The sequence below is a fragment of the Xenopus laevis genome, chromosome 4S (genome assembly GCF_017654675.1).
Source record: "Xenopus laevis strain J_2021 chromosome 4S, Xenopus_laevis_v10.1, whole genome shotgun sequence".
NCBI lineage: Eukaryota > Metazoa > Chordata > Amphibia > Anura > Pipidae > Xenopus > Xenopus laevis.
The window spans coordinates 2238589-2262125 of NC_054378.1; the positions used below are offsets into that span (position 1 = coordinate 2238589).

Sequence of the window (23537 nt, forward strand, 5' to 3'; positions counted from 1 at the left end):
GCCGGCGCGCTGGGGAGGTGAGGTGGGCGCTAGGACCGCGCGGCCGCCTGGTCGGACCGCACGGCCTAGGGGCGCCCGTCATCGAAATCCGGCGCTGAATCCAGAAAGCACCAAATTACAGAAAGGCCATCTCCCATAGACTCCATTTTATCCAAATAATCCAAATGTTAAAAAATTAGGGATGCACCGAATCCAGGATTCAGTTTGGGATTCGGCCTTTTTCAGCAGGATTCGGATTCGGCCGAATCCTTGTGCCTGGCCGAACCCGAATTCTAATTTGCATATGTAAATTAGGGGTGGGTAGACAAATCACATGACTTTTCCACTTTTTCCTTTCCTGCCCCTAGTTCACATAGGCAAATTAGGATTCGGATTCGGTTCAGTATTCGGCCAAATCTTTCAACAAGGATTCGGGGATTTGGCCGAATCCCGAATAGTGGATTCGGAGCATCCCTATAAAAAATTATTTCCTTTTTCTGTGTAATAATACTCTGACTTATCAATGTGTCTATTTAAGATTTGGATTGAACTATTCAGGTAGGCGTCAGGTGGGATACAGTCATTATTGGGATCATTGTGAACAGATGACACTTCACACCTCTGTGAGTTTCAGCCAACGTCTACCTGAATAATTCAATGGAACCATTGTGATTGGATTTTGGGGACAGGCCTTGTAATCTTAGCTGCCTACTAAATAAATATGTAATTTCTCCTTATTTGTATCACAATTTAGACTGTATTTTCACCTTCCCCAGGATAAGATAACAGATCAGTGAGGCTACTTTCACTTACACACACATTTTGTGTCGATGGTTGAACGCAAGTTGTTTTCAATCTCATCTATTATATTGTATTACAGGTATGGGACCTGTTCTCCAGAATGCTCAGGACCCGGGGTTTTCCGGATAAAAGATATTTCTGTAATTTGGATTTGTGATTTTCATCTTCATACCTTAAGTCTATTAAAAAATAACTTAAACCTTTAACAAAGCCAATAGGCTGGTTTTGCCTCCAATAAGGATTAATTATATCTTAGTTGGGATCAAGTACAAGTGCGGGACCTGTTATCTAGAAGGCTCGGGATTTGGGGATTTCCAGATAATGGATGTTTCCTTAATTATATCTTAGTTGGGATCAAGTACAAGCTACTGTTTTATTAATACATGTATGGGACCCGTTATTCAGAATACTTGGGACCTGGGGTTTTCCACATAATGGATCTTTCTGTAATTTGGATCTTCATACCTTAAGTCTACTAGAAAATCATGTAAACATGAAATAAAGCCAATAGGCTGGTTTTGCTTCCAATAAGGATTAATTATATCTTAGTTGGGATCAGGTACAAGCTACTGTTTTGTTACAGGTATGGGACCTGTTATCCAGATTTCTCGGAACCTGGGGGTTACGGATAAGGGATCTTTCCATAATTTGGATCTTCATACCTTAAGTCTACTAGAAAATCATATAAACATGAAATAAACCCAATAGGCTGGTTTTACCTCCAATAAGGATTAATTATATCTTAGTTGGGATCAAGTACAAGCGACTGTTTTATTATTACACAGAAAAAGGAAATCATTTTTAAAATGTGGATTATTTGGATAAAATGGAGTCTGTGAGAAAAAAACCCATTTTTTACTTCCTTGTTTTGACAAAAAGTCTCGTGATTTCCCGCCCGCCAGTAATTTACACATATAAATTAGGATTCGGTTCGTTTGGGCAGAAGGATTGGGCCAAATCCAAATTCTGGTGAAAAAGGTCAAATCCGGGTGAAATGGGGAACAGAATCGTGGATTGGGAACATTCCTAATTAAACTGAGTTCTAATAAAGGGACAAGTCGATGCTGAGTCTCTGGGATTCATGTGAAAATGAAAAAGACTCTCATTTCGTCTCAGAAGCATAAAGTGAGCTGAACCCTCAACCCGACCATTGACCCTAAGGGACAACTCCACATGATCCCTCAGTAGCAGAGAATGAACGTCTGACTGGACTACGTGAGGTATTTATAGTTTCTGTTTCCAGGCAACGTAGCGCTCTCAGGCGATTGGCTGTTGTTTCGCCGGGTTTCCCAGTCTAGACACAGGATTTTTATATTTTATATAGGGGGGTGAGCCGTAGCCAGTGTGGTCCTTTGTTGGGCATGTGACTGGCATCTCCGCATATTTCTGTATCCGAACATGATTGCTTTGATGTTTAGTCTTAATGTGATGCGAAAATAAATCTTAACGTTCTTCCGTTCTCTCAAAATGTGAATATCATTGATTAGACAACCCTATATCTCTTCTCGATGGTTTATTCCACTCACTTTTGTCCTGACTTGCCTCCCCCCTACCGCGCCACGTGTAGTTACACTAGCCAATGAGGTGCTCGTTGCTTTGTCCGCTGATTGGACAAGCGTTGGCGTGACGTACACGGATGCGGAAGAGGGGTTGAGTCGGTGTGAAGCTGCGGCGTGCAGACAGATCGGGTGAGGTGAGGGAAGGAGAGGTTTCACGGGGAAGGGGGATGAGGAGACCCGGGGAAGGACGGGGTTTGGGGTCCCGGGGAAGGGAAAGAAAAAGGAACAAGGGCGCAGCGAGGGTGACTTGGGATGTTATCAGGGGACCCCAGGAGTTGCTCATGGGTCGGAGAGTTGTTCGGGATTCGTCAGATTGTCTGGAGGGGAAGGAATTGTTGCCTCAGGGACTCGTCGGCTCTGAGAAACACGAGATCCTTGTGGGTCCTGGGGGGGAGCGACAGGAGACTGTGAGCGGAGACTTGACTCTCGGGACAGTGGACACGTGTGTGGGATGTACGGGAGCTGAGCCTCGGGGCCCGGCCTCGTGCTGTACAGGGGTCGCCGACTCTCAGGGGACAGGACTTCCTGCTGAGAGGGGACCGCAAGGGATATTCAGGGTCGGCAGGAAAGAAGGGAATGTAGGACAGGGGAAGGTACATCTAGTTGCCCAAAATGATGGTGAGGAGGAAGAAGAAGAGGAGGAGGAGCTGCAGGGAAACATGAGCAGGTGTGAGACTAGAGGAATCCAGGGGAATGGGGAGAAGAGGAGGGAATGTGAATGTGGAGGAGAAGGGTCTTTCCTAGACGTAACCAGGGACCATGATGGGAATATCAGAGAAAGGGACTGCCAGGGAAATGCCTGTAAGAAAGTGGCTTTGGTAGATCTGGTTGTTCCTGAGAAAGATCATCTGCTGTGTGACGGCCAACAGTCTCCACATCTCAATAGTGATGGACAAAGGGATCAACTAAAAGATACAGAGACGCAGAACAGACACCAAGAGCTTCTGTGGGACGAGGGAAAGAACTGTCAGGATTTGTACAGAGGAGCGGATGAGATGGACGATGAAACAAGCCAAGGGGCAGAGGGGGACATATGTACAGAAATGAGCTTTAAGGGAAGATCTCTAGATCAGGTGCAAAGTGAGAAGGAATTAGAGGCAACGTATGGGGTGAATTGGAGCGGAGAGTTTAATGGAAGAGCTGACAGGGGGACATCCATACAAGGACTGATGTTCTTTAAGGAGGACTTTCAGGAAAAGGCCCACAGAGGAAAGATACTCGCTGTGAGTGAGAGAAATTGTGGGAAGTGCTCAGGAGATGAGGAAAGAAGCCCAGGTAATGGGTCTAGTGGGTCTGCTGATGGGACTGATATAGAGATTTCTATATCCTGCACTTCAGGCTGCAGAGAAAGAGGTTTGGGATCTAATAGGTGGAATGAGTCCTGGCAGGGGGAGATGGAAGAGGTTAAGAATTTTGCTGAAGGGCCCCCCTGTGTTTTGCAGCACAACCAGGAAGCAAAGGCAGACGCTCAGAGCACATGGTGTTGGTGTCTTCAGCTTTATTTAGGGGAGATGGGGGGATCAGATCCTAGTGATGGAGAAACTCTTGTGGAGATGAAGTCTCCTGGGTCTGGTTATTCGTTGAACAGCACATTAAGGTTTGGGGAGAATTCAAGTGAACGTAATGGAGAGGTGAATGGAGGAGAGATCACTGAAGCGCACGTTTTGTCTAAGAAGGGGGGGAAAGGCAGAGATACCCCTGAATTACAGGAATGGGTGAGCTGGTGGCAAGGATGGTCTGGCTCGTGTCGTAAGGGCTCCGGGCGCCGTAAAGGAAAAGGGGCACCAGTTTTAGGTTGTAGAGGGGAGGCAAGAGGATCGGGGCAGAAGCAGCAGGATGTGTGGGTGTTGAGAGAGTGGGCTCGAAAAGATGGCGGAAGACATGCAGGTGGGCAGGGAGTTCCTGGAGGGGAAGTTTGGGTTCTGAGAGAGGATGAGAGAGGAAAGCAGAATCCTGTATGGCCACTGAAGGAACAGGATGTGTGGGTCCCAAGAGAACCCAGAAAAAAAGGGGAACAGTTAAATGAGAATTCAAAATGGCCTTCTTGGAGAGCCAAGTCTGGTAGTTTAGACAAGAGCATGGCCAACCTTCTTAACTGAGGGACATTCTAAACTGCTATTTGTGTGTGTTGTGCATCTGTGTTTGGGGGTTAACTTGTTTATTAGTCACCTTTTTATGAGGGGGGGCAATAAAGCACTGTTTGGGTGCACTGGCAATTCTGCCTATTTCTGACTATTGGTGCTGCATTTGTTCTTCATATTTAAGGTGCTAATACAGGTGCTTCATATTGCATGCATTCCTTTTGTTTTATATAGTGATGCTGTTGGGGGATGATCTTACTGGTCGTACTTTCTTGTAATATAGGGTCCCCCTAGGAAGGGCCATGTCGGGGGTCGGGCTGTTAGATGTAATATTGGGGTAGGGCAAATTTTGATAACATAACATGGTGCTGTTGCCTTCTTGGGGCAAAAATTTATGAAACCTACCTGTTAATCTCTAAACACAGACGTTACTTAAGGTAAGTGCCGCTGACTCATTGAAGTGCTGAACACCATAAAGGAGAATTTATATTTTATTTCACATTCGGGCTACATTTCATTTTCTTCTAAAATTGACCCTAGTGTGTGTGTGCTGTGTAAATGTTAACTGGAACTTAGATTGTAAGCTCCACCGGGGCAGGGTCTGATGTCGACTTGTATAACCATGTTCTCACTATATAAATGATACAGAGACACTGCAGGGGCTATAAAGATTGTGTGGGTGTTGCTTGTGGTGCTCATGAAAAGTGATATTCCCCTCTTGACTCAATAATATGCAGAGAAGAGCTGCTCTGTGCACATACCATGCTTCATTCAGCTCATATAAGGGACAAGACATTGACTAGAAACCAAGGCATTCAATTATACAGTGATGACTTGTCAGGTCACCTGCACCATAATTTGTTTTGCTCTAGAAGTACAAAGTCCCTGCTCACTTTAAAGGGATTCTGTCATGATTTTTATTGTGTAATTGCTTTATTTCTAAACTTACACTGCAAATAATTCACTGTACAAAATAAAATGTCATTCCTGAAGCAGCAAGTGTATTTAGTTGTAATATTGGTGTGTAGGTGCATCTCAGCTCATTTTGCCTGGTCATGTGATTTCAGAAAGAGCCAGCACTTTAGGATGGAACTGCTTTCTGGCAGGCTGTTGTTTCTCCTACTCAATGTAACTGAATGTGTCTCAGTGGGACCTGGATTTTACTATTGAGTGCTGTTCTTAGATCTACCAGGCAGCTGTTATCTTGTGTTAGGGAACTGCTATCTGGTTACCCTCCCATTGTTCTGTTGTTAGGCTGCTGGGGGGGGGGGGAGGCAGGGAGTGTTATCAGTCCAGCTTGCAGTAAAGAGTGACTGAAGTTTATCAGTCACATGACTGGGGGCAGCTGGGAAACGGACAATATGTCTAGCCCCATGTCAGATTTCAAAATTGAATATAAAAAAAATCAGTTTGCTCTTTTGAGAAATGGATTTCAGTGCAGAAATTCTGCTGGAGCAGCACTATTAACTGCCGCTTTTTGAAAAAAAGCATTTTCTAATAGAACCAAAAAGTTTCTGCTGTGGATCAGAAGGGCGGAGTTGAACCCAGTGTATGACCATCTTTACTAGGATCGTTTTGTTTAAACCCATATTACTATATAAATATACACCACAAAGCTGAGGAGGAAATCATATTCAATGCTCTTTAGACACAGTCTGTGTGTCCCCCGTCTCTGGATTCCCCTTCATTTTTTCATCTCCTTTTTATCATGAGAATTCTGTGTGATAAGACAGACCTTGTAATAATTGGTTTTTTTTTTACCATTTAACCGTTGCAAGTGCAAGTAACGTCTCACCAAAGCGACAGATAATACATTCTCATGCTGTGGATCTTACTCGCCCATTTGGATTGATTTTTCTTGCAGATCTGTGTTTTGGTGCAACTTGCCCGAGCCCTACCTGCTACAAATATGAACCTTATGTCATTCACACCGCTGTGCTGTTTCCTTATCCTGTTTGTGCTGCCTTCTGTCTCAGCCAATGAGGGGAGGAAGAAATTGCAGATCGGAGTGAAGAAGCGCGTGGAAAATTGCCCTGTCAAGTCCCGGAAAGGAGACACACTACACATGCATTATACAGTGAGGGAATATCTGTTTTTCCATCACATGTCTTTTTGTTTCTCCATATACTTTTTCCATGTATTTATTCTTTAAAGGGGAACTAACATGAAAATGAAAATTGAATATAAGCTTCAGCATACTAAAATAAGAAGCTTTCTAAATATAATTAATTAAATATTCTGTACGGTTTCTGAAATAATCATGCAGGATTTGTGTAAAAGGCAGTTATTTTGTTTGTACTGGAATCAGTTATTTGAGTTAGAGTCCTGCAGCGGGTCGGGTACCATGCTCCTTTCCTAGCAGATGAATTAGAGATTACTCTAACTGATTCCAGTAGAAACAAAAATGTAACAAAATAACTGCCTTTTGCACAAATCCTGCATGTAGAGAGACATGATGTCTGGTGTGTTTAATAGAGTGACCTCTAATACATCTTCTAGGCAAAAGGAGCCCCCCTATAAGATATATTGGATCTAACTGTCAATGATTATCTGACACCCAACTGCTGCATGAAGAGAGAATGAAGAGAAACAGATGCTGAGAGAGGAATAGTGAAGATAAACTTGATTATTTCAGAAATTATAGACTTTTTTTTTTTATTGATTATATTTATTTCAGTATGCTGAAGTTATATTTAATTTTAATTTTCACGATAGTTCCCCTTTAAGGAACATCAGCCTGTTCACTAATATATTGGTTCTTCCTCAGGGAATCGGGGGTTCTTTGTCCTTTAAAGGGTTATAAAGCTTAGCAGGCAAGGTTAAGAATGTGGGCCATGAGCAAAATGAGCATAGGTTGGCATTGCACAGTATGATGTAAATTTTTGGTCTCGATATTCTGATCAGCGCCCAAGCAGATTTTTGTATGATATGGATGTTAGTGAAAAGTTTAAAGGAGAAGGAAAGCTACCGAAGCAGTTTATTGGCAATAGATTAGCCACAATAGTGCAAGCTGTAACACTCTATTTATTCTGTTGAATTATTTACTATTCCTGAGTAAACAGCTCAAGAAACAGTTTGTTTAGCATAGCAGCTGCCATATTAGCTTGGTGTGACATCACTTCCTGCCTGAATCTCTCCCTGCTCACTCATAGCTCTGGGCTCAGATTACATAGTAGAGCGGAGGAGGGAGGAGGAGTGAGGAGCAAACTGAGCATGCTCAAGCCCTAGCCCTGGAGGTTTAAGCTGAAAACAGTTAGTCTGATACAGAAGCCCATGAGTACACAATAGAAGGAAAGAAATGTGCTGTTTGACAGAGGACTCAGAGCAGCATTACTTTGAGGGGTTACTGGTGTATTTATATAGACCTTTCTGATAAAGATTACTTAATTTTAGCCTTTCCTTCTCCTTTAACTTTGAGTCACCTTTTCACATACAAAATCCTTCACTTTACTTTGGAACAAGATAAGGAGGGGTTGCATTATATTGTGAATCTAAGGGCTGCTGAACTGACTTGCAGTAAACAGTACTCCCTCTTACTCTGGAGTATAATTCATTTTATCCTGAAGGATTTCCCACATCAATAAATCACTGCCTAAATGGCTACTAGATATAAAAAAAAAGTAGCTCCCTAGGGCTCCTGGCCAAGACACTGAGCATCAGATTTGGCTGATCCTAGTGTTGTTTTGCTCATCACTTATTTACAAATAAAAGCATCAATTAATCACGTACTTCTCCAGGTCACCTCCCCAGGGAATGGGATGGGCAATCGGTGGGGATCATTTATCAACACTGGGCAAATTTGCCCATGGGCAGTAACCCATGGCAACCAATCAAATTGCTGCATTCATTGTTCTACTTGCAGCTGGGTTCACAAAGCTAATCACTGATTGGTTGCTATAGGTAACTGCCCATGGGCAAATTTGCTCAGTGTTGATAAATGAGCCCCAGTGTGCGCGGCGTTGAATATTTTCCCAGTCACATCTATAGAAACTCGGCAGTTTGGGCACTGAAACAAATAAGTACAATTTTTCCCATTATGTGTTGTATGTAAGATCCAGAAAGATACATTTACAATTGTAAAATATGCATTTGCACAACATAAAATGTAAATACTGGGCACAGGTCTGTGTTCCTAGTGCAACTAATATTTGGCAGGTCACATGATGTTGCTGTATCCCGTACGGGTTACATTGGTCGACCTATCCTAGTGGAATTTATATATATATATATATATATATATATATATATATATATATATATATATATATATATATATATATATATATATATATATATATATATATATATATATATATATATATATATATATATATATATATATATATATATATATATATAAATATATAAATATATATATATATATATATATATATATATATATAAATAAATATATATATATATATAAATATATATATAAATATATATAAATATATATAAATATATATATATATATATATATATATATATATATATATATATATATATATATATATATATATATATATAAATAAAATTATGCAGTGACATCTAGTGGTTAAAGTGTAATATAACATCATAATATCCTGCTTTAAACTGTCACTTTTTTTTTTTTTTTTTTTCTTAGGGAAAACTTGAGGATGGGACAGAATTTGACAGCAGCATTCCCAGGAATCAACCATTTACCTTCACTCTGGGTACTGGACAAGTCATAAAGGGCTGGGACCAAGGGCTACTTGGGTAAGGTCGTTTTGGCCCCTTACATAAATCAATATAATTCTGTATGATGCATTTACACTGACGCCATTGTTATACTGGGAATAGTGCACCCCCTACTGTGTATAACAGGTAGCGGATCTATTATCTGGAATGCACAGGAATTAAGTCTTTCTGGATTTGGCATCCACTGTTCAATCCAAAGGTGGCCATAGACGTAGAGATCCACTCGTTGATGTCGCCAAACCAGCGGATCTCTCCCCGATATACCCACATTGGCGTGGGCCCTAGGGCCCAACAATCGGATCATAATGGATCCGGTACGGGCAGTCGCATAATTAAAAATGAATTGTGACCGGTAGAAAATCAGGATAAATAAATTAGACAATCTGCTGATAATTCATGATATAATAGAAGAAAAATGAAATAAGCAGAGGTTGAGTTGTCCCGTAATCTATTGCCGAAAATGGTTAATAGCCGTAGATTACGGGACAACTCCATCTTTTATTTCATTTTCCTTTTATTATATCATCAATTACCAACAGATTGTCTAATTCGAATTAGGGATGCACCGAATCCAGGATTCGGTTCGGGATTTGGCCTTTTAAGCAGGATTCAGATTCTGCCGAATCCTGCCCAGCTGAACCGAATCCTAATTTGCATATGCAAATTAGGGGCAGGGAGGGAAATCGCACGACTTTTTGTCACAAAACAAGGAAGTAAAAAATGTTTCCCCCTTCCCACCCTTAATTAGCATATGTAAATTAGGGTTCGGTATTCGGCCGGATCTTTCGCGAAGGATTCGGGGGTTCGGCCTAATCCAAAATAGTGGATTTGGTGCATCCCTAATTCTAATGAATAGACTATCAACCAATCTAGGTGAGGTCATTAGTGTTTTGCTGTAAAGGGATTAACTCGTGAGGTAATTGAATGGATAATAGATTTAAATACAATCGTTTACAGGTGACCCGTTAGAAGCTAAAACTTGATATATGCGGGTACTTTTCTTTCTGTCTTCTAAAACTTTGATTGGTTGAATGGTTTTTAATAGGCCCTTATTACATATACATTATTATGATTTTGGATGTCAAGTTCTCCTCCTTTTGAGATCATTTTAGCCGTTTGTTCACACACGTTGCATTTTGTTGGCTTTCTGTGGAAGTGCAACTTTGTGTACCAGGCACAGTGTTGGGGTAGGACCACACGGACGTTTTCAGCACGATCCGACGCACTGCTACAAATCGCATGTGACGAAAGTCACATCATTGATCCAACAAAACACGACTGTCTGATGCAGATGCTGCGTCTGCACCCAACAGGTGTGTTGCATGGGATCAATGCTGCAACCTCATCCGATATTTCTATCTCTTACCTTATTTTTGTCGCATGTGTTTTGTCGGATCGCGCCGAAAACATCCATGTAGTCCTACCCTTAGTCTTGTCTCTGGTTATTTGTCAGCTTGTGGTTTCGTCCCCTCCACCAACCAAATTTAATCTCCTTCCTTTTTAGTTTGTCTTTGTGGTTCCATCAGGCCAGTAACCACAACAAGGTCTCAGCAACTTATTCTGCTTAAAGTGACACTGTCATGGGAAAAAACATTTTTTCAAAATGAATCAGTTAATAGTGCTGCTCCAGCAGAATTCTGCACTGAAATCCATTTCTCAAAAGAGCAAACAGATTTTTTTATATTCAATTTTGAAATCTGACATGGGGCTAGACATATTGTCAATTTCCCAGCTGCCCCCGGTCATGTGACTTGTGCTCTAATAAACTTCAGTCACTCTTTACTGCTGTACTGCAAGTTGGAGTGATATCACCCCCTCTCTTTTCCCCCCCAGCAACCAAACAACAGAACAATGGGAAGGTAACCAGATAACAGCTCCCTAACACAAGATAACAGCTGCCTGGTAGATCTAAGAACAGCACTCAATAGTAAAATCCAGGTCCCACTGAGACACATTCAGTTACATTGAGAAGGAAAAACAGCAGCCTGCCAAAAAGCATTTCTCTCCTAAAGTGCAGGCACAAGTCACATGACTGGGGGCAGCTGGGAAATTGACAATATGTCTAGCCCCATGTCAGATTTCAAAATTGAATTATAAAAAAATCTGTTTGCTCTTTTGAGAAATGGATTTCAGTGCAGAATTCTGCTGGAGCAGCACTATTAACTGATGTGTTTGGGAAAAAAAAACATGTTTTCCCATGACAGGATCCCTTTAATGTTCTTCAATGTCCAGTTTTTGTGCAATCCTTTGTTTTCTAGTTGAATTCGTGCAAATAACCGTTTCTCCTTTATTCCTCAGAATGTGCGAGGGGGAGAAGAGAAAGCTGGTGATACCTTCAGAGTTGGGTGAGGATCATTTCAGTGAGGAGTAGAAGAATAGGGGGTGAATAGGAAAGTAACGGTTATTTCTTTGCCTTTCAGGTTATGGAGATAGGGGAGCACCCCCAAAAATTCCAGGTATAGGATACACTTCTGTAATTCCTACTCTTTCTATTGCTCTGTGACCTCTCACTAAATTCTTCCTTTGTGCCTATAGGAGGAGCCACCCTGATCTTTGAAGTGGAGTTAATGAAGATAGAGCGTCGATCTGATTTATAAATATAAATATATTCTGCCAGAATTTGTGCCGACAGGGGAGACCGTGTGTATCGCTTTGTACCCAATAAACACTAAATCTACAGCTTTATTAATAATAAGCTTTACGGTCACATTCACTAAGACTCTCATGGTTCAAAATCAATGGTTTCCTACAGAAGATACCGGTGCAAAGATTTCAGGCACAGTAGGATGGGGGAAGAGTTTAAAGGGACACACACGCATGTCTGAGATACTATTTGACCTAAACACAAGCCCCCTAATGTAATAAAAGGCTCTAAGTTTGCCCAGGGGCAGTAACCCATAACAACCAATAAGATAGTTGCTTTTAAACAGGTGACCAGTAAATGCTGCCTGCTGATTGGTTGCTATGCGTTACTGCCCATGGGCAAACGTAGTGCCTTTTATTACATTACCCCCAAGGTTGTTTGATGATGTAATTTTGCTTCATATTGTTCAAGAACACCAATTCTTTCTACTATTGTGGCCTTCTTTAATTTACTTTTCACCATTATTTGTGCAGCCATGCAGTATCTTACACGCATGTATCTCACACACACGCCCGTATCTCTCGCACTCTCCCCCCCGTACCTTACACACGTGTTGCATTGTGGGAAATTGGAGGTTTCATGGCTTTGGACAATGTTTTTGTGCGACATCAGCCTAAAGAAACTAGAAATACTGTATACAGGAATGGGATCTATTATCCAGAACGCTCAATCACAGAAAGTTCATCTCCCATAGACTCCATTTTTTTTTTTTAAATCAAATAATTCAAATGTTTTAGAAGGATTTCCTTTTCTCTGTAATAATAAAAATACTATCGTATACTTGATCCCACCTAGGATATAATTAATCCTTGTTGGTGGCAAAACCAGCCTATTTGGTTAAATGATTTTCTTTTATTACACTGGAGGGTCAAATTATGGAAAGACCCCTGATCCAGAAAACCCCTGGTCCCTTACTTGTATCTTTGAAGACTGGAGCAGACGGTGAAGTATATTTCTCTGTAGTTGAAGTGTATTACATGTAATTGTCCCCATACAGCTCTTATGGTTGCAGGAGGGTTACTGTTCAGTATTATTTTTATTTACCAGGTGAAAATTACACTTTACCCCTCAATATTAGAAAACAGCTACACAGAAAATATTAAGTAATTGGGGGGGAAAAGTCGTCATTTCTGGTGATCTAACTGAAAACAACTAGCGGCAAATTCACTAAGTGCCGAAAATGCGCAAGCGATGGCTTCATCAGGAGTAGTTTCGACAGGGCTGCGCAAATTCACGAAGATCCGAAGTTGTACACAGGTTACCGAACGCTTGCGATAATACGATAAGCAGTCAAATTACGCTAGCGATGCATACGGCGTACAGTTAAAGTTGAATGGACGTATATGTTACAGCAAATACATTACACAAGTCCAGGGAACCTTAAGACAATAGTTTTTATATTGCCCTACACATGAGCCCACTGTATAGTTTAGGTGCCAAATATAAGGGGGAAGGAAGGTACCCCAAAAAAAAGTTTTGATCTTTTTCAGCCGATCACCCAGTAAAAAATAAAAAACCGCCAGCGTTGTTTTTGGACTGAAACTCCTATCTACTCTATTGCATTTTGCCTGGTCGGAGGTGGCGACGTCAAGTCATTGGGCAAGAGGTAACGCTCAGTAAAATCCGCAAGTTAGCGAATTAGCGTAGTTACGTCCCTTCACCAGAGCGCAACTTCGCCTGGCATTCGGGTGCAAAGTAGCGCTAGAGTCTTGTCTACTTCACTAGCGTATTTACGTGAGCGACCGTTGGTGAAGTGGCAAAATGATGTCACGCTGGCGAATTTTCAATAGCGTTGGCCACTTCGCCCTTTAGTAAATTTGCCCCCTAGTGTTTTAAGGTGAAAAACCCCTTTAAAGAATATGAGATCATTTTAGCTGAGCAGCCGATCATTTTCTGCACTTCTTTATACGTTTCCCCTCTCCAATCAACGGTTTAATCAAAGTACGTTGCTCTTCTGAACAATGTCTGGAACCAGCCATTTTAATTTGATTTTCAGAGAGAAATAAACTATAACCACATGCACAATATTTACTCCTTCCTTAACTAAGGGATGTAATTGACTCTGGTTATTTCCCAGAATAAATGAGATCACTAATTTGGAACATGATATTATTATTTGGAACAAACCTCCATTAATGATTCAGTTATACAAAATCAGCATCAGGTGATGACTATTGGGTTTCTATGAGTCTACTACACCTACTAGTAAATGATTTGCCATGTAGAAATATTTCCACTAAAAACACTGATAGATCGGGTTAGTGATGTCAGACTGCTGTTATTCTCAACACAACTGTATAGATTTATTACACTTAGGGGCAGATTTATCAAGGGTCGAATTTTGAAAATTTTAGAAAAAGCTTCAAAATCCGACCATCGAATTGGAATACTTCGAATGTCGAAGTTTTTTTTATACATCGAATTTGCCCATTTGCGGTTGAAGTAAAATCGTTCGATCGAACGATGAAATCCTTCGATTCGAAGGATTTCATCGATCGAACGGTTTTTCTTCGACTTCAAAAAACTAGGCTAACATAGCACTTCGGCAGGTTTAATATGGCAAAGTATAGAAATCAAAGTTTTTTTTAAAGAGACAGTACTTCGATTATGGAATATTCAAACTATTTTACTTCGAGTCGAAGTCGTAGTATCCAAAAAATTACTTTGAATTTCGAATTTTTTTACTTCGAAAATTCCCTCGAATTCACTTTGACCCTAGGTGTTAATGATTACAGGAATACAGTCCTCTCTTAGATCTATGGCTATTTCTCCTTATCTCCCCAAATGCCTTCCCACCAGCAAGATTACGAATCGCCAGCAGGACGGCATATGAAATCACTTCGGGAAACAAAGCACCACCCCGCCGGCGATTTACATTCTAGCCCATGGGAAGCCAGTTCGGGGAGATTAGTCGCCCGAAGAAGAAGATTTGTTGCTGGATCTTACCGTGTGTCTCTGCACTGAAAGTCAATGGGTGTTTTTTCTTTTGGCGACTTTTTTTGTCCAAATGCTTTAAAGTCAATGGGCGTTTTTTGTTATGGCGACGTTATTTTCCCAAATGCATTAGTCAATGGGCGCCCATTCTTATGACAACTTTTTTTTTTCTCCTATGCATAAAAGTCAATGGACGTCTTGTCTTATGGCAACTTTTTTGTCCCAATGCATTAAAGTCAATGGACGTCTTATGGCGACTTTTTTTGTTCTAATGCATTAAAGTCAATGGACGTCTTTTCATATGGCGACTTTTTTTGTCCTAATGCATTAAAGTCAATGGGCGTCTTTTCTTATGGCGACTTTTAAATCACAGACAATACTGACTGCAGCCGCCTCTAATAAAAGTGCCAAAGGGTATCTAGAGGCCGGTTCTCTTTAAAACAACTTTCTGGAAACACGAATATTCAGGAATTAGATATTTGGATTGGTTTAATACTTACATTTTATTTAATTATAAAAAGACTTGTACAAAAAGCTCATATATAAAGGAGGGGTTCCCCTGCTCCTCCATGTGAACCCCAGATAACCAGGTAGACGGCACCTGTGCGAGTAGGAGAAGCCAATGACCCCGACAGGCTGTGAGATTGATCCATGTCTGCCCCTCAGCTCAATTCCGGGGGCATCATTTCTTCTGGGGGGTACTCAGCTTCTGCATGCCTTGAATCTTTTCCAGTAGTCCAGATATAAAGGCCTGGTGGGGACACAAGGGATTAGCAAAGTTTCACCATTGATTTCTGCAGGGAAGAAATAGATTTAACTTTCTCATACTTTCTACTCCATTGATACCCAACAGGGGGTCATTCTGTGTTCAGCTGTAGGGATGGGCGAATTGTTTCGCCACAGAAATGACGCCCATAGACTTGTATGGTGTTGTGCGTCAAAAAAAAAAATACGCATCAAAAAATTTTGCCACGCATCAATTTTTTTTGACACCCATAGACTTTAATGGGCGTCGGCAACATTTCACCAACGGCAAATTTTTTAGCGAAACAGGTCAAATTCGCCCATCCCTATTCAGCTGTCACCCACCCACTAGTTCTATAAACAACATTTATATTATTGTGCTGTTTAATAACACATAGACCCTTATTATTAATATAGAGGCACATTTATCAAAGGTCGAATTTAAAAATCATGCAAGTTTTTTTTGTTTTTTAAACTCCCATAAACTGAAATTTGACCAATCAAAATGTATTATATTTACATTTTTTTTAAAAACTCGGGTGAATAGGACGACCCAAAAACTCATTTCGACTCGAATTTTAAAAACTCAATTCAAATGTCAGGAAGGCTGCAACTCCAAAATGATCCCAGGACGTCTCCCATTGGCTTAAACAGTAATTTGGCAGGTTTTAGGTGGCGAATAGTCGAATTTGAGTTCTTAAAGGGCCGGTGTATGATATATCTCGAAAATTTAATTCACATTTTTTGAAAAACTCGAATCGAATTTGAATAACTCCCTAGCTGAATTTGACAGTTTTAACCAATAATCAGACCTTTGATAAATCTGCCTCATAATGTTTCATTTCAATCCTTTCACCGCCCAACTGACCCACTTCTTTTGATAACATCACACACACACACAATGTGCAGAAGAGCTGACACTCACCTCTGTGGGTTTGTAACAGTCAACAAGGAGTTTCTGGAAGACAAGAGACAGACAATGATGATCTACACAATGGAGTAAGTACCAGTGAAACCTGTAGAATCCCGTCAGCTCAGTTACCTTAACTCTCTCCCCTCTTTGCGCATCTGTCTCCATGTCCAGTAATTCATCCACATCAATTTCCAACTCAGGGATTTCTTCCTCCTGCACAAGGAACAACATTTGCACAAAGTTAGAAAGGGGGGTTTAAGGCTCACAGCTAGCGATGGGCGAATTTGTCACGAAATGGGTGACAAATTTCCGAAACGCAAATTAAAAACAATGGGCGTCCGTTTAATTGTCGTCGGCTCCAAAATTGTTGCCGGCATCCAAAAAAATATTTTTGCCGGTGAATTTTCGCTGCAATTTCGCAAATTTATTCACCGGCGGTAAAACTTGGAAATTCGCGCGCAAATTTGCATCTGTTGAATAAATTCGCCCATCACTACTTCCAGCCCTAGGCCCAAAGTCAGATTTATAGCTCAATGACAATATGTGCAGTGAAAAAAATGTCTAAAAAAGAAATGAATATATGTGAAAAATACGCCTTTTTCACGGATTTGCAAATTTTTCCATGAAGCAAAATGGGACAGATTTGCCCTTCATCAGGGAGGCCCGGGAGATATAGGGGTCCCTAATACAAATACAATTTCATTAAATATTGGTAAAACAGCTCAACCTCTAGACATTTTGGTGGCCAGCAGATTTTTGCCCCAAAATTGTCTGAAATTGAGGAAATGTGAGAATGCTTAAGAGTGACGGGAGACTTGAGTACAGAGCCCAAAATCTGTTAACTCCCGACTTCTACACAAGTCAGTCCCATTGCATGCTGGGTATTGTAGTCTTACATTCAACTTGCCACAAAAACCACATTACCCAACATGCATTGGGACACACAGGCTTGGCACATTAGGGCATGACAAAAACTTTGGCTGGTTTCCAAAGTACATACGAGCCAAAGGCCCAAAAAGTAGCCCAAATCCGTACCTTGGTTAGTTTGTACCTTCAAAACCCGCTATGGCTTTGTATTAGTAGCCCAATTTGGCTAGAAACCAAAACTCTGAGTCCAAGCTTATTTGCATGTAATCTCTCTTTCTGCAAATCCATGAGCTGGTGAAGATACAGATTCACTACACACACCAAAGGTTTCTCCCGAAGCAGCAATTGCATCTGCATCGCTCCTGCACTACAAATCCCAGCCTGCTCCGCCAAAACGGTATAAAGCTATAATATACACATAGTAAAATCTCAGGGGCTCTGGTACATATCTTTTGACTACTAGATAAAAGACTGGGTTTAGATAATGGACAGGAAAAAACGGATGCTTGACAAAGGGGCTCGCCCCGCAACGTTTCACTTCCGGTAATAAAACTTTGCAAGGTGTTCACCTGCATTCACAGCTTGTGTGCCAGTGTGCCTTTTCTTAGTATCAGATTTGAGGTTGCCGGTTACCTCTATCACTGTGCACCAAGGAAATTGGAATTATCTACACAGACAGGTGTGCGTGAGCAATTACTACTTTGCAGGAAAAAACGGAGAACATGAAGCTCACTGGATGCTGTAGAACTGCAACTGCCAGTTGTCTTCATGGGAGTGTGAGCAGGACCACCCAAGGACTTTATATAAGGCTGCCCAACCTGCAGGTACTACTTGTTTAGGGACCAGAATTGTGAGGGGATGCAGGGAGGCCCAAACAGCCCCCTCAATAGTTCTTTTCTATGGCATCTTACAGTAGCCCATCTGGCATTTGGCAGAACCCACAGATTGCCAGTCCGGGCCTGGTTGAATGCAAGCAGAATCTATGCTCTGTGCCTAAAGGGCCAATTAACGAGATGGTTCATTAGGAGGCCAGTCCTCTATGTGGGTTATTACACCGGATGGAATATGGGCATCTCTGACTGTATTGGTAATACTGCTGCCAGGAGATTTGCCAATATGTGTCCTTCCCTGTATGTTGGTCTTACACAGGTGGTACAAAGGTATCTCTGCTGCACTAGGTTGTGTCTGGGGCACACAGTGTATGAATGGTAGTGCGCTCCTATGAAAACATTTTAAGGCTGGAAAAGAACAGTTCCCAGTGGCAAAATACCATATATACTTAGTCTCCTACATTTCAATATATTTTTTGTTCTCTAAAGGAGAACTAAACCATAAAAATGAATGAGGCCGACAATGGCATATTTTATATAGTGAATTTATTGCACAAGGCTAAACACTTTAATAGGGAGGATCCACTGTTTTTATTGGCCAGATTACATGTCCTTCTTGTATCCCTATATACTGTGCCTATTGAATATCATCTAGTAATTCATTTAGGGAATCCACCACTGGGCAGGGAGTGCCCCGGGGAGAGAAGGCAGTGGGCAAGAATTCGGAATGGGTTCCCATCAAGCTTGGTGCTTTCTGTTTAGCAGAATGTGCTTGTGCTTAGCTGGAGGGCGGCAGAGATGGGCGTGTGAGAGCTGGCAGTTTGGGTACATGCCACCCTGAATCACAGGAGCAGCTGGTGACACCTGTCATCAACATGGGATAGTGACAGCTGGGGAGGAGGGGCAGTGGGAAATAAGTGGTAAATAAAGGAGAACTAAAGCCTAACTAAAGAAGTAGGTGGAAATGTTGTACATGATGTTTTGTGCTTCTGTACCAGCCCAAGGCAACCACAGCCCTTTAGCAGTAAAGATCTGTGTCTCCAAAGATGCCCCAGTAGCTCCCCATCTTCTTTTCTGCTGATTCACTGATTCACATGCTCTGTGCTGCTGTCACTTACTGAGCTTAGGGAGCCACTCACAATATACAGTACACATAGAATAGAAATGTCACAATATAAGGCTGATTAGTAATTAATACACATAATTACTACATGGCAGCACAGAAACCAGTGCAATTAGCATCAGAATGGAATAATCAGCAAACCTGTAGCATCAGCTTATATTACAGCCAGGGAAGCTCATTTTCTGCTGGATAATTAGTGACGAGCCCTAAGCTTAGCTTCTCAACAGCCAATCAGAGCCCACTGAGCATGTGAGTGTCACAGACACTTTCCAAGATGGTGACCCCCTGTGACAAGTTTGAAGTCCTGGATCATTGCTGCTATTGACAAGCTCAAACTTTAGCCTCCTGCAATAAGTTCACTATAGAAAATAGGACATTTTTAGCCACATTCATTTTTAGGGTTTAGTTCTCCTTTAAGTACAACTCCTTGCACCCCCTAACGGTGGAGGCTGGGAGTTCTAGTAGAACAATGCCAGAAGGTGGTTGTAGGATGGGAGATATTATATCCAAAAGATAATATTTCACATGTTCTAACACATCCCAAACATAAAAGCCGCCCAACCTGCTTGTGTTCCCTCCAGCAATAAACGGGAGATTCTGATTGGCTCGTTACACACATACACCCCATTCTCTTATTCCTTCAGCCACATCCTTACACCTGACACTATAGAATTCTAAGCAATTTCCAATATACATTCATTTTCACTGTATGCAATTAAAGGGGTGGTTCACCTTTAAGTTAACTTTTAGTATGTTATAGAATGGCAAATTCTAAGCAACTTTTCAATTGGCCTTCATTATTTTTTTCTATAGTTTTTGAGTTATTTGCATTTTTCTTCTGACCCTTTCCAGCTTTCAAAAGGGGGTCACTGACCCCATCTAAAAACAAATGCTCTGTAAGGCTACAAATGTATTGTTATTGCTATTTTTTTATTCCTCATCTTTCTATTCAGGCCTCTCCTATTCATATTCCAGTCTCTTATTCAAATCAATGCATGGTTGCTATGGTAATTTGGATCCTAACAACCAGATGGCTAAAATTTCAAACTGGAGAGCTGCTGAATAAAAAACTAACAAAAATACAAATAATAAAAAATGAAAAACAATTGCAAATGGTCTCAGAATATTCCTCTCTACATCCTACTAACCGTTAACCCAAAGGTGAACAACCCCTTTAAAAGCCATTAAAGCTACATTGTCTCAGGAGTCAGAAGCAGCTACTTTGTCTCAGGAGTCAGAAGCAGCTACTTTGTCTCAGGAGTCAGAAGCAGCTACTTTGTCTCAGGAGTCAGAAGCAGCTACTTTGTCTCAGGAGTCAGAAGCAGCTACTTTGTCTCAGGAGTCAGAAGCAGCTACTTTGTTTCAGGAGTCAGAAGCAGCTACTTTGTTTCAGGAGTCAGAAGCAGCTACTTTGTCTCAGGAGTCAGAAGCAGCAGTGCAGCGACTAGCAACAGTCAGATAGATGCTGTTTTGAGAGTAGTCAGTAATAACTTTAAACCCATTGGAGATTTCTAATGGGAAGTGTGAGACTAATGGGAAATGTGTGAGCCCCATGGGGGAATTCTATAGAAGTCTCACCTGACAGTCATAAAGCTCCACCAGTTGCTCCAGGATCCACTCCTCCAGGCGCAGTCTCTTTCTCAGCTCCTTGCGGTCATACTTGACAGTCACTTTTCCTTGGTGCCGTCTGTCTGTCTGCTCAGCGGTCTCTCCGGGGGACTGGAAGTAAACTCGGGGGGAGGTGGGGTGGGGGCTGGAGCCGGGGCTACTGAGTGCGGCCATGTGGCAAGTGGGGGGGGTAAGAGACAGTCAAAGAAAACAAGTATCAGAGAGCAAAGAGACTGCTGATTAGTAATTAGTGAACTGCAGAGAGAGTGTCAGAAGCAGCTGATAAGACAGCCACGTGTGCCTAAGGGGAAAGAGACAGCTCTGGAATTAGTGAGACCCCCATCAGGTGGAGCTGTCTCTGTGAGTGAGTGACCAGTTCTCTTGAATCAGCTGCTCAGTCCATAGCTCGGGCTACTCTCCTGCTGCTGCTGATGTCTCTTCTCACCCCACGTGAATCACTCTGTCCAGCAGTCTCTTCCCCTTCCTGTCTGTCTCTCTCCTTTGTCTCCCCCCCTCTCCCTTACTCCGCCTCTTAAAGAGACAATCCCCCGCCTCCTTCCCTTCCTTTGGGGGGTGTCTGTCATTCCTGCAGCTGTTCTGCTTCTCACATGTGCCTTCCAGCTGCTGAGCCTCTTACTGCTGCAACAACAAACTACAACTCCCAGCGACCCCACCCAACACACTGGAGGGTCACAGGCAGGAGTGGGTGCAAGTTGCACTTCATGTTGCGCCTTCTCTGTCTTATTTACTTGTCTGAATCCTTCACTGATCCCCTTTCTTAAAGGTAGTGTCGGACTGGGACACCAGGGGCCACCCAAAAACTTTAGACCAGGGGCCACTCTCACTACTATTATTTTTCATCTCCTCACTCAACCTCTATTCTCCTAATCTCTTTTCTTTACATACTATAATCTATTATTCCATGTATTTAGCCTCTTTGTTCTCATAGAAATAGGGAATGGCCATGAAATAGGCCAAATGTTTAGCAGCATGAGGGGCCACTGACACCTGGGCCCCCCGGGACTTTTCCTGGTATCCCTGTGGGCCAGTCCGACTTCTTAAAGGGGTAGTTCACCTTTAAAGAAGAATTTAACCCTAACGTTAAAAACCCCTACAGCCTTACCCTACATAGACCCCTCAGCCTAAAGGTGGCCATAGACGTAGAGATCCGCTTGTCTGGCAATGTCACCAAACAAGCGGATCTCTCCCCGATATGCCCACATTGAAGTGGGCGATATTGGGCTGATCCAATTGTGGGACCTAGGGCCAAATGATCGGATCATAATCGAGTGACAAATAGAAAATAGAAAGTAATTGCTTAAAGTCGTTATTTCTAGTGATCTATCTGAAAACCACTAGTTGTTTGAAGGCGAACCACCCCTTTTCGGGTCAGTCCTATCCACCCGAGTTTAGGAAATTCGATTTTTTTTTTTTAATTAATTTCGATTGGTCGAATTTCGAGTTCATGGGAGTTTTTGAGATTTATCATACATTGGCCCTTTAAGAATTCAAATTCGACATTTCGCCACCTAAAACCTGCCGAATTGCTGTTTAAGTCAATGGGAGTCGTCCAGGGATCGATTTTGCAGCCTTCCTGACATTCAAGGTTTTTTTTCAGAGAAAAAACTCAAATTGAGTATTTAAAATTCAAATCAAATTCAAATTCAAGACGGGGTTGGATTATGCGGAAAAAAAATTTGGGGCTGACATGTCCTTTAAGGAGCAAGAATAATGTGACATTATATTCGGCTACTACATTGGGAATATGCCGGGTCGGACCCTGCTAGTGGGACACCGGGGAAAAACACGTTGAGCCCCAGCCCTCGAGGGCCCCACTGGCCCAGACCTGATCCCCACAGCCAGCGACTCCTGCGCTTCCTGACCTCCCCCGCCGGTAATCGCAAGAAGAAATGCGTAAGTTAACGTTGGTGGGGGAAGGGGAACAAGGAAGCTTGACGTTTTGGGGCAGATGGATTTGCATCGGTGGCGGGTAGGGATGGGCGAATTTTTTTGACTTGTTTTGCTGTGGAAATGATGCCCAAAGACTTGTATGGCGGCGTGCGTCAAAAAAAAAGTCGTGCTGTGCGACAAAATTCTTTGGATGCCCATAGACTTTAATGGGTGTCAATTCTCTGGCGGCAAATTTTTGGTGAAACGAAACGCCTCAAATTCGCCCATCCCAAGTGGCCAGCCACCAAGGTGATTTTTGGCTGGGGCGAGGGGCCCACTGGTATTATCGACTGGGCTCCCCAAAGTGGCAACCCCGGTGGGCCAAGACCCCCCAGTCTGACGCTGAGTATATGTAACATTTAGGAGAAATGAACTAAATCTAAAGTTCTTGTACACGGTGCCCTGTATAGACAGATAAACATATTCATGTAAAACAAGGCTGTTCCCTCATTAATGTGAATTCTCTGTTGCACAATCACTAGATTATTAAGAGATAATTAATAGTGACTCGCAAAGAATCCGCCCACCAGATTATTATGAACATGAGTTCTCCCATAGGGTCACGCCCTCACCTCCCATCCTGAAAAATGTAAGGGCTTTAGGCAACACCATGGGCACCTGGGGATTATTGTTCACTAGATAACTGTTAGTATGATGTAGAGAGGGATATTCCGAGACAATTTGCAATTGGTTTTCATTTTTTATTATTTGTGGTTTTTGAGTTATTTAGCTTTTTATACAGCGCCTCTCCAGTTTGCCATTTCCGCAATCCGGTTGCTAGGGTC

General features: G+C 42.0%; 2 protein-coding genes across 2 annotated transcripts; one reads left to right on the plus strand and one right to left on the minus strand.

Annotated features, from left to right (window-relative positions):
* Positions 1–2369: 2369 nt before the first annotated feature.
* On the plus strand, positions 2370–12538 carry fkbp2.S (FKBP prolyl isomerase 2 S homeolog; the record flags this gene model as incomplete). Its single annotated transcript, NM_001092090.1, is given in 6 exon segments — positions 2370–2468; positions 6285–6497; positions 9045–9157; positions 11438–11484; positions 11560–11595; positions 11675–12538. Coding segments are annotated over 5 exon segments (426 nt in total). The 5' UTR covers positions 2370–2468; positions 6285–6329.
* A 2663-nt stretch (positions 12539–15201) lies between these two features.
* Positions 15202–21287, minus strand: ppp1r14b.S (protein phosphatase 1 regulatory inhibitor subunit 14B S homeolog). The gene is given in 4 exon segments (NM_001097017.1): positions 15202–15468; positions 16387–16419; positions 16504–16587; positions 20773–21287. Coding segments are annotated over 4 exon segments (390 nt in total). The 5' UTR covers positions 20977–21287; the 3' UTR covers positions 15202–15399.
* Between the last annotated feature and the right edge of the window lie 2250 nt (positions 21288–23537).